At 38.1% G+C, this 11472-nt stretch overlaps 1 protein-coding gene across 1 annotated transcript; it reads left to right on the top strand.

The window, feature by feature from the left end:
- Positions 1 to 3: 3 nt before the first annotated feature.
- On the top strand, positions 4 to 5256 carry LOC135937097 (uncharacterized). The gene is made up of 9 exons (XM_065480176.1): positions 4 to 3151; positions 3214 to 3275; positions 3551 to 3766; positions 3832 to 3909; positions 3972 to 4033; positions 4087 to 4236; positions 4294 to 4550; positions 4614 to 4840; positions 4896 to 5256. The coding sequence occupies exons 1-9, from the start codon at positions 2999 to 3001 to the stop codon at positions 4966 to 4968; spliced, it is 1278 nt and encodes a 425-aa protein (XP_065336248.1). The 5' UTR covers positions 4 to 2998; the 3' UTR covers positions 4969 to 5256.
- Positions 5257 to 11472: the final 6216 nt, after the last annotated feature.

Genomic DNA, 11472 nt, shown 5'->3' with positions numbered 1-11472 from the left:
TTGCCGTTATTAATTGTTGTACCACTGCAGATGGGTTCAAAGGTGATCAGTTGTGTTGCGGGATGCTCTTTTAATATTTTCCACGCTAGCAATAATTTTTAAAGCGCCAATTTTGAGAAATATAGGCTGATCTATAGTCAAAAACTGACAAAAAGATGATAGATCACGGCCAAAAAATTCCAAAAACTGTCAAAACATGCTTTTCCCGATTTATCGGATTTTTCTGGCCATCTGGAACCGGGAACAATCGTTGAAAAATAGTGATCTATCAAATTATGGGTTTTTGGCATGGCTCGATCAGACGCTTCTGGCTCCCAAAATTGGTTTTGGAATTTTTTAATCACACATACAGCCCGTCCACTTGTTTTGCACGGTTCATCAGAGCAAAAAGCAGCTTATTTCCGAAAATTGCAATATTTTGCTCGTGCTGCCGCGCAAACTCCATGAGAAGCATAGGGTGTGCGGGCGCCTCTGTCCGAACAATTTGCAAATTGCCTTATTAATTGTTATACCACTGCAGATGGGTTCAAAGGTGATCAGTTGTCTTGCGGGATGCTCTTTTAATATTTTCCACGCTAGCAATAATTTTTAAAGCGCCAATTTTGAGAAATATAGGCTGATCTATAGTCAAAAACTGACAAAAAGATGATAGATCACGGCCAAAAAATTCCAAAAACTGTCAAAACATGCTTTTCCCGATTTATCGGATTTTTCTGGCCATCTGGAACCGCGAACAATCGTTGAAAAGACGTGATCTATCAAATTATGGGTTTTTGGCATGGCTCGATCAGGCCCTTTTCGCTCCCAAATTTGGTTTTGGAATTTTTTAATCACACATACAGCCCGTCCACTTGTTTTGCACGGTTCATCAGAGCAAAAAGCAGCTTATTTCCGAAAATTTCCATATTCTGCTTTTGCTGCCGCGCAAGATGCATGACAAGCATACGGTGTGCGGGCGCCTCTGCCCGAACAATTTGCAAATTGCCGTTATTAATTGTTGTACCACTGCAGATGGGTTCAAAGGTGATCAGTTGTGTTGCGGGATGCTCTTTTAATATTTTCCACGCTAGCAATAATTTTTAAAGCGCCAATTTTGAGAAATATAGGCTGATCTATAGTCAAAAACTGACAAAAAGATGATAGATCACGGCCAAAAAATTCCAAAAACTGTCAAAACATGCTTTTCCCGATTTATCAGATTTTTCTGGCCATCTGGAACCGGGAACAATCGTTGAAAAATAGTGATCTATCAAATTATGGGTTTTTGGCATGGCTCGATCAGACGCTTCTGGCTCCCAAAATTGGTTTTGGAATTTTTTAATCACACATACAGCCCGTCCACTTGTTTTGCACGGTTCATCAGAGCAAAAAGCAGCTTATTTCCGAAAATTGCAATATTTTGCTCGTGCTGCCGCGCAAACTCCATGAGAAGCATAGGGTGTGCGGGCGCCTCTGTCCGAACAATTTGCAAATTGCCTTATTAATTGTTATACCACTGCAGATGGGTTCAAAGGTGATCAGTTGTCTTGCGGGATGCTCTTTTAATATTTTCCACGCTAGCAATAATTTTTAAAGCGCCAATTTTGAGAAATATAGGCTGATCTATAGTCAAAAACTGACAAAAAGATGATAGATCACGGCCAAAAAATTCCAAAAACTGTCAAAACATGCTTTTCCCGATTTATCGGATTTTTCTGGCCATCTGGAACCGGGAACAATCGTTGAAAAATAGTGATCTATCAAATTATGGGTTTTTGGCATGGCTCGATCAGACGCTTCTGGCTCCCAAAATTGGTTTTGGAATTTTTTAATCACACATACAGCCCGTCCACTTGTTTTGCACGGTTCATCAGAGCAAAAAGCAGCTTATTTCCGAAAATTGCAATATTTTGCTCGTGCTGCCGCGCAAACTCCATGAGAAGCATAGGGTGTGCGGGCGCCTCTGTCCGAACAATTTGCAAATTGCCTTATTAATTGTTATACCACTGCAGATGGGTTCAAAGGTGATCAGTTGTCTTGCGGGATGCTCTTTTAATATTTTCCACGCTAGCAATAATTTTTAAAGCGCCAATTTTGAGAAATATAGGCTGATCTATAGTCAAAAACTGACAAAAAGATGATAGATCACGGCCAAAAAATTCCAAAAACTGTCAAAACATGCTTTTCCCGATTTATCGGATTTTTCTGGCCATCTGGAACCGGGAACAATCGTTGAAAAATAGTGATCTATCAAATTATGGGTTTTTGGCATGGCTCGATCAGACGCTTCTGGCTCCCAAAATTGGTTTTGGAATTTTTTAATCACACATACAGCCCGTCCACTTGTTTTGCACGGTTCATCAGAGCAAAAAGCAGCTTATTTCCGAAAACTGCAATATTTTGCTCGTGCTGCCGCGCAAACTCCATGAGAAGCATAGGGTGTGCGGGCGCCTCTGTCCGAACAATTTGCAAATTGCCTTATTAATTGTTATACCACTGCAGATGGGTTCAAAGGTGATCAGTTGTCTTGCGGGATGCTCTTTTAATATTTTCCACGCTAGCAACAATTTTTAAAGCGCCAATTTTGAGAAATACAGATGGATCTATGGTGAAAAATTAGCAAAAAGATGATAGATCAGGGCCAAAAAATTCCAAAAACTGTCAAAACATGCTTTTCCCGATTTATCAGATTTTTCTGGCCATCTGGAACCGCAAACAATCGTTGGAAAAAAGTGATCTATCGCTGCACAAACTTATTTCATTTAGATCTGTTTATTCCATTTTTCTTTCCCGCCCCTGCACATTTCGCGCCAATTTTCAAATCCTATTTCCTACCGCGCCGCTCTTTAGCCAATAACATCACACTTTCAATTTCAATGCATCACAAGCGACACCACCTCCTTGCTCACTCTCACTTTCATCAGCCGATTGTTATTGTGCAGTGCATCGTGCTTCACCAGCATTGAACTGAAAGATTCGACGGTCAATTTCCATCAGCCGTACAGGACAGGACCCAAAAATGGACAAGGAATGGTCAAGAGCAGTGGACTTCCCAAACTCACGTACTTTCATATGGGATGACTTACTGGGTTTCGCCGGGAATAACATTGACAAACGGAACGCCATTGACCGCCAGCGAAAGCGAAAGGAGCATCTACCAGGTTTCGACAAGGTGTGTATTATTATTAAATATTAAATATACCGCTCTTAACAAAACCAATTTGCAAAACACAGACAAGGATCGGCAGCCTATGTACAGTGTGGAAGGAAACATACCAGGACAACATGCTACAAAAGTAAGAAATTTTTTTTATGTAAAAACCATTCATAAATTACTCATTTAAACAATTGCCAATAAAAATTTCATAAAAATAACAAATATACATTGAATACGGGTTGCATAAAATTGATTAAAAATGGCATTATTCTGCATAAATTTTGTAAAAATGTATAATAAGCAGTCAGTCGTGGGACACTTCAAGTCCAAAAAAACAGCCTCTCACATTTGCCTACATTTTCATCATACGTCAAAAATGTCCTTCAAGTGCTTACAATTTATTATCTATTCCAGGTTGGTTCCACATCAACTGACTACCTATAAATCGCTCAACAGGAGGGCAAGGGAGCGACAAGATCAATACGTTGACTGTCATCGATCATCCATAAACCCCCTGGTTGAGGTTCGAATGCTCGTAATGCAAAGGCGCAGCCCGGAATTGCCAAAGCTAGAAAATGAACAGCAAAAGTGGCTCCAACTAGCTGGAAAATCAGTCTCAAAGCAGGACCAGTAAGTAGAAATGCAACCTGCCAATTGCTACCATTTAATTTTTTATTGCTCTTTCCTTGCCTTAGGCTGCAAGCACTCCAGTACATCAGAGAAAATTTCCCTCAAGTTGATGGGGCCCTAGACGAGTACAATGCGCTACAGAGGTATAAATAGATCGAAATAATTTTCAGGCATTTCCTCATACAATATTTTTTCGCATTTACAGGTGCATGTCTGTACCCCTTCTCGAGTACAAATGGCTGCAGACGGCCCTGAATGCAATTTCAGGTAAGTACATTCCTCCACAGGAAGGAAAAATATTTATTCTATCTGTTTTTCAGGCGCATGCACTCTTACACGGGTTGAACCCAACGTTTGGATCGCAGAACTGAACTTGGACATGAACAGTGCCAACTACCAGTGCCTACAAGAGGCAATAGGCATCTGGGCTCACTTCAGATTGCCCCAAGGTTCCATGCGTTCAGAAAATGGTAACCAATATCATGTTTCATTTATTTAGCTCAATTACATTGCTTCTTCTCACACAGACAAGCTCTTGGTGTCCAACCTCAGTGCCACGCATCCTACATTGACGCTTGAGGTTGGGTACAACAACACCAACATCGACCAATCGTGGCTTACTGAACTCGAACTACATGCCCGGGTTGAATGCAGCATCAGATTCACCAGTTCGTCAATTGTCTACCAAATTCCCTTGGCAGGCACATTCGACGCGCTCACCGCCATGAAACACCTGTTCTTCCCTGGAAGGGGTCTGCCACCAGCATCATTGGGTTCACCCCTGGTAAGTTCTTAAAAATTATTAAAATTAAACACAATGCAATTTACTTTTATTTCCCCAATTCAGATTCCAAGACACATAATAGACGGGCTGCGCAACGGTTCAGAGACGCCAATTGGAGGACCCCTAAATAGCAGACAGCTGCAAGCTGTCTGCGATATCCTCAGCCACAGCAGGCTTCACCATGTGTACACCCTAATTGGCCCGCCCGGAACAGGAAAAACCAGGGTACTCGATGAAGTCCTTCTGCAGCTATACAGCCACCACATGGAGGATTACCGTGCTGATGCCCTGTAAGTTACACATCTTACCACATAATTCTACTCACACATTTCTTCTGAATTCCAGCGTGCATTTTGTTGTCAACAGCAACAAGGGGATAAACGCTACCATCAAGCGACTGCTGAGAAAGGGCCTTTGACTTTTATTGAACTTCTTGTGTTTTGTTACAAGTGCCTAAATTTAAATTGTAATATTGTGATCTCCTTTTTTGAATATTTTTCCATGCATTGCATATAATCACATGACCACCTTTCTAATACGGGTTGAAAGATTATTAAAAACACTAAAAATATGAATTGTGAACATTTTCTCACATGACATGCAACTGTAATAAATATTTGTTGCATCGCCTGATCGTTTAAACCAATTTTTAATTATCGCTTGTCTTATTTACAATTTTCCGGGATGAATAAATAATTATAAACGAACAAAACATGATTTTCTTTCATTATATTACCTTTAAGCTAACCATACCTTGCTTTAAATCTAGCATCTCATTGTAAACTATTGCTAGCAACCCGCACAAGACGTCGGTTACACGCTACAACACTAGGAGGCAATATAAAATTGGATCAAGCCGATTATTTAGGTGAAAATTAGGATTAATCACGTAAAATATGGCTTTGTGATTACCAAAAGTATAAATATTTATCAATTGCACGCTCACAACAGCCTAAACAACAGACTAACGCTATGATCTATATCATTTTTTAGGAAAAAAATGAGGTTGATCACATCAAAATCTGCATGAGAGTTGCTCTAAGATCAAAATATTTGACACTACACAAATCAATTGGGCAATAATGACAAGGAAATTAAGTGATCGATGCCATTTGCCAATGTAACAATTGCATTCGATCAACACTTACATCAGCAGAAAACACTAATTAATAAAAAAAATTTATTGCTGTATTTTTCCAATTACAAATCTCGCCTACCATTGCCATAACTGTTAATAGGACAGAGCACCTTATAAAAGAACAGATTTTCCCCGCGCGCCAAAAACTTTTCAATTCACTAACCACACACCAGATGGCAGCACTATTCAGTCTAGAGCATTTTAATCTCGGTATGATACAACCTATCAACCACTATATTAACCGGTTTTTACCAGTAAAACTGGCTAAATATACCGGTAAAAACCGGTACATTTGACCGGTTTTACCGGTTGTTATAGCCGGTTATACCGGTTATTTTGACCAGTTAATATCGGTTGCATGCATTAGGTCACGTGGTACCTCAATACTGCCAACTCAAAGTGCTGTTTTGAAACAATTTTTTTGGACCCCAAAAAGGGTCCCATGGGGCCCCCTACTATTTTTAATGGGTTCCCCAACCTAAAATGTACCCCCACACCAAATTTGAACAATATTGGTTTTAAGTGCCTCGTGAGTCTCTTCGTGACTGTTTTTGAATCTATGAGTTTAAATATTGAATTTGTAAATAAAGTTGTGTCCAAAAGAACTAAATTTATCATTTCCATCCTCTCCGGCAAACGAGTCAGTCGTCAAAATGGTCCAGTGTCAGTGGCTGCGTTTTTCGAGCCGCCGCGTAATCCCGATTTCGGAATTTGATCCTTCCAAGTTTGTAAACGTGCAAGAGGCCGTGTTGGCCAGGACGTGGCACGAAGGAAACCTCCTGCCAGGGTACGCCCTGCTCGGACAAAACGCCGGATATTTTGTTGACGAGCAGAACTGCCTGATCGTAAAAGCGGAATTGACAGACCTTCAGATCATCAGCGGAAACAGGAATATTTGGAAAATGCACCAAGAAGGAGAAGCCCTGCCCGAAAATGCTATTCAGATTGGAAACACTAGTAGAAACGAACCTTTGTACGTCGGATGTGTGAGTTTATTGGGCGGTGTCACGGTTTACGGAAAGGTATGAAAAGGTCATTTTTGTAAATTTTTAATATATTTTAATTTTAAAATTAAAAAGGTACAAGACGGATCGTGTTTTGTGGCCACCAAGGATATAATTTTAGTGGCGAAGACGTTTTTCATTCTTGTTGAAGCTCCTCGTGGACAATCAAACGAATGATTGCTTAAAAGGAATTAGAGAGGACGTTTTAATCAAGAGTAAGGTACCATAGAGGATTATTTTAAGGGGTTTTCTTTATTACTAATCAACAGATGCGTGTGGAGACGGAGAAGTCGTTGGTTCCGTCGCTACAGACAAGGCCCCATTATATTACAACTGTAGAAAAAAAATGCAGATTAGTTCCCATTGTTGTATTTTTGTTTTTGTGGTGATCTCAAATACTGTCGAGGTGCATGGAAACGTTTGTTACGTTGCGACCAACAAAGGTGTCATCGAGAGGACATCGTTTTTGCTCCTGGCAATTATTGACTGAAATCTGACTGCGACGAGGGAAAATCTCCTTTGAACTGAGTGAAGAAGGACTGGAACAGTGGAAGAGGCTGTCCTGGACAGGGCTCAAGATGGAATTTATTTATTTCCATAGACATTTCGCCATCTGCTGGCTATTGTTTTTCTAGATTATTTTTAACTGTTGCATTTCGTTATTCTTGAAAGTTTTTGTTGGAGCGCAATTTATATTTCACCATTCAGCCGCACTGAAGTTTATCTGATGTGAGTTAATTGTAAGCACACGAAACAGAGACGTCTGGTCCTCTACATTCCCACATTTCAGAGTTTGTTTTTGGAAACCTTTTCGGATTCAGTTAGTCGTTTTAAGAAAAAACTTTTTCTGTTCCGATTTAAGTTAAAATTAGGTTTGTAACCTGTTCTTCATAGTTTTGTGCTTTTAAAAATGTCAAAATTTTGATACTTTTACCATGCACAGTTATTTTTAGTTGTTTTTTCCTCAACAAAAAGTGCCGTAATAAAATCAAGTTTTTGTGTAACGCTCAACATTCCGTTTTTTATTTATGATTGCAACCGTAAATTCGTTTTCATCGGCTCATCCGAAATGTTAATATTTATTCATTTATTCTTGTTTATTCTTATGCTTGCTTGTCAAATAAAAAAAATACAATCCATGCAATTTAGTATGGACATTTATATGTTATTGGAGTTGCAAACAAATTTTTGTTTATTTTATGAAGGGGAAATAAATAAATAAGCTACTATACGGACATGATTCTGCATAAATTTCAAAATGTGTCTAAAGGGTTGAAGAGTTCTTGCCCTCCACCCTTCAGTTGCCATATACAGCTTGAACGAAACAACAGAGAGCAGTGGCAGAGGAAAGGCGGTTTATGGTTGCTTATTATCAAAATTGCAGCAATGGGGATGAAAGGGGATGGAAGTGGCTGCGTTTTTCGAGCCGCCGCGTAATAAATTTAAATAGAATGAAATCTTTAATTTTCTTTAAATAAAATTTATAATAATTATATTTAAACGTAATTTCAACACTGAATTCTTTGCTTAAAAAATCAAAAGATATGATTTGCACGGTAAAACATTATGATAAAACATTGCATTATTCAGAATAACACTATCTTAAATTAAAGACAATTTCCTACTTCAAATCTTTGGTCTTTGGACAGAAAGTCCAGAGTTCAATATTCAAATGACAGAGTCGCAGAGTTTGTTTTCTTCAAATAAACAGATTTATTGTGACAAGCAGTGATAAAGATGCGACCGCTTTTTACTGATTTTTAAAATTATTGCGACAGAGCCCTCCAAATAACTGCGTTGCCGACTTGTTTTACGAGGGTGTGAATACTATCCAGGAATCATCCAGGCGGAAGAAAGAAATAATCAAATTAAATAATTGTGATATTGCTTTATAAGCTTAGATGATTTTGTTTGATGGAAGGAAGAAACGTTTCTGACTCTTGTATTAAAATTAAATTTCAAATTTCAAGAGGCCACGAAAAATAGTGTAGCATTCGATTATAAAAGCCTGTAGTCAAAATTAGGCTGAGAGTTTCCCAGATGAAGAATTTTTACATAATTTGTTCTGTAAACTTTTAAAAATTATTCAAGGTGTAGCAATGCAACGAGTCGGAATTTTTTCTTTAATAAGTAACGCGTGAATATTGGACCTGAAACTTTGCTATGTCGCACAACCAAAAACTATTTTTACTCTACTTTATTTCCTGTCAAGTCCAAACAAAAATTAGGTTTTTAAAATATAATTGGGATCTTATTATAATTGTTACAATTTTTAAAACCACGCCGCACCATCGGACAGTGAAATAATGGTACAGAGTTTATTGAAACCAACTATATTTTTCCAATTGTAAAATAAAATTGTTTTCGTTATCAAGGAAAGTAAAGACTGCAAATTATTACAAAAATTTCAAAATTTGTATCGTCCATATCATTGCTAGTTTTGAGACTTGCACGTGGAACTTATAAATACCAAAATTAATTCTATGATTCTAGGAATTCAAAAAACGTAGCTTTACGGTCTTCCAAAATTCCCATAATTTCCCTCGCAATAGAAATTTCCCTCCTAATAGAAATAAGAGAATTTCAAGCATAAAGAGGAAGACTTCTTCATTTCAATTATTTTAGAAATCAGACGAGAGGTAACTGATTTTTCCAAAGTGGATTTAAAGTACACCAAGCAACCGTAACCTAAAAAAATTATTATCTTTAATCTAGAAAAGATCCAGGCAGAATGACACGCGGTGCAGCGTCCGCAATTACGACGATTTCGCTCACATAACCGAAGACATGGATTCTGGTAATTAAAAATGAATCTGGAAGATTAGGAAACCGGTGTAGCGGGAATGACCGACGCGTTGCATACTCCTTGCCACTGCAGCTGTAAGAAAAACATGAAAAATGCGAAGGAATATTTTTTATTTATTCCGAATCGGGAAACAGGTGTTTGAGACGAGATTCTATTTTATTCTGACTCAACTAAGGAATTAAGAAGACTGCAGATGTTTCCGGGACTTTCGGGACTTTGAAGAAAATTCATGTTTTGTTCACGTTTTTGTATATTTTTGTCGGGACGATATTAAAAATTTATTCGCCTAATAAAACAAATAAGCTTTAATATAAAAAGGTAGTTTAATTTTTATTCATCTTCATTAGCGTAAGAAAATATTAGTAAAATTTGTTTAAAGTTACATGAATAAAATAAATTTAAATCAAACAAACTCTTATAGAATTTAAATGAATTTAAATATAATTTGATCATCGAATTCTAGGTTTAAAGAATCTAAAGTGTAAAATGAAACTGAAATTGCAAATACATTTTTTTAGAATTAAAACATCTAAAATTTAAGAAAATGTCATTTTCCGCATCGTTTGGTCAGAGAGTCCAGAGTTGAATATTAAAAAAGACATTGTTTGTTTGCTTCATCCAAACAAATAAATTTTGATCATTTTGTTTATTGTTATTTCAACGTTCAAACAAGTGTATAAGCAGTGCTGCAGGATGGTAATAAAAGGAAATGTTTACCTGCTGGACCTTTGCCCCACAAACAAAAATCTGTACACAAACTCGAATCTCCTTCCTTCATTCAGCAATTGACCACAAACCGAGCCACACGCAACTATGGCTTCGATGACTTCGTGGTTGAACATTCGAGCGGACAGAAAGTTGGACGCGTCGAAAATCCCACCTGAATTTTGGGTCAACGGAGAGGAGCCGATTTGGATGGCCAGGGCGTGGATCGGCAGAAGCCTCGTGCCAGGGTACATGGTGCTGAGCAGCCAGGTCGCCTATTTCGTCCACGAAGGCAAGGTAGTCACCAAAAAGGAATTTCAACTCTTCATCAGCGGAAAACTCGAGTGGTTGGAATACGAGCAGGGCGATCCTTTTCCCTTCGAGGCCCTTCAGGTCGGAAGGACTGCCCATAATGAGCCTTTGTTCATCGGAAGTGTCGAGGTGGAAGGCGTCGATTTGTTTGGAAAGGTGCAAGGAAATGTCTGTTACGTTGCGGCCGATCAAGGCGTCATCGAGAGGACAACGTTTTTGGTCTTGGCGATAATGGACTGAAATCTGACTGCGACGAGGGAAAATCTGCTGATGGAGCTTTGAATATTGAGAGAAGAAGGACCGAAGCAACAGGCCTCCTGGACATTTCCTGGACAGAGCGCAGGAATATGGAACTCTTTTTTCTGTCTACGTTTCTGCATCTGCTGGCTATTGTTTTTTTAGCTTACTTTTAATTGTTGCCTTTTGTTGTTCTTGAAAGTTTTGTTGGAGCGCAATTTATATTTCACCATTTAAAATCAGCCGCACTGTTTATCTAATGTGAGTGAATCGTAAGCACACAAAACAGAGACGTCTGGTCCTCTACATTCCCACATTTCAGAGATTGTTTTTGGAAACCTTTTCGGATTCAGTTAGTCGTTTTAAGAAAAAACATTTTCTGTTCCGATTTAAGTTAAAATTAAGTTTGCAACCATAGTTTTGGACTTTTAAAAATGTCAAAATTTTGATATTTACAATGAACAGTTATTTTTAGTTGTTTTTTCCTCAACAAAAAATGCCGTAATAAAATAAAAATGTTGTGTAACGCTTAACATTCCGTTTTTTATTTACCATTGCAACCGTAAAATTTATTTTACTCAGCACATGTGAAATATTTAGTATGGACATTTATTTCTTTTTGGAGTTGCATGCAGTTTTTGATTATTTTATGTAGGGGAAATAAATAAATAAGCAACTAAATGGACATCTTTCTGCATAAATTTCAAAATGTGTCAAAAG

The sequence above is a fragment of the Cloeon dipterum genome, chromosome 2 (assembly GCF_949628265.1).
Source record: "Cloeon dipterum chromosome 2, ieCloDipt1.1, whole genome shotgun sequence".
Classification (NCBI taxonomy): Eukaryota; Metazoa; Arthropoda; class Insecta; order Ephemeroptera; family Baetidae; genus Cloeon; species Cloeon dipterum.
The sequence above is the reverse complement of the archived record's forward strand: the minus strand, read 5'-3'. Positions and strand labels throughout refer to the sequence as shown.

Bases quoted from the DNA above. Each gene is read 5' to 3' on its own strand.
- LOC135937097 (XM_065480176.1), top strand. From the start codon at position 2,999: ATGGACAAGGAATGGTCAAGAGCAGTGGACTTCCCAAACTCACGTACT. The intron at 3,910-3,971 runs GTATAAATAGAT...TCGCATTTACAG, and splicing joins GAGTACAATGCGCTACAGAG to GTGCATGTCTGTACCCCTTC. The intron at 4,841-4,895 runs GTAAGTTACACA...TCTGAATTCCAG, and splicing joins GATTACCGTGCTGATGCCCT to CGTGCATTTTGTTGTCAACA.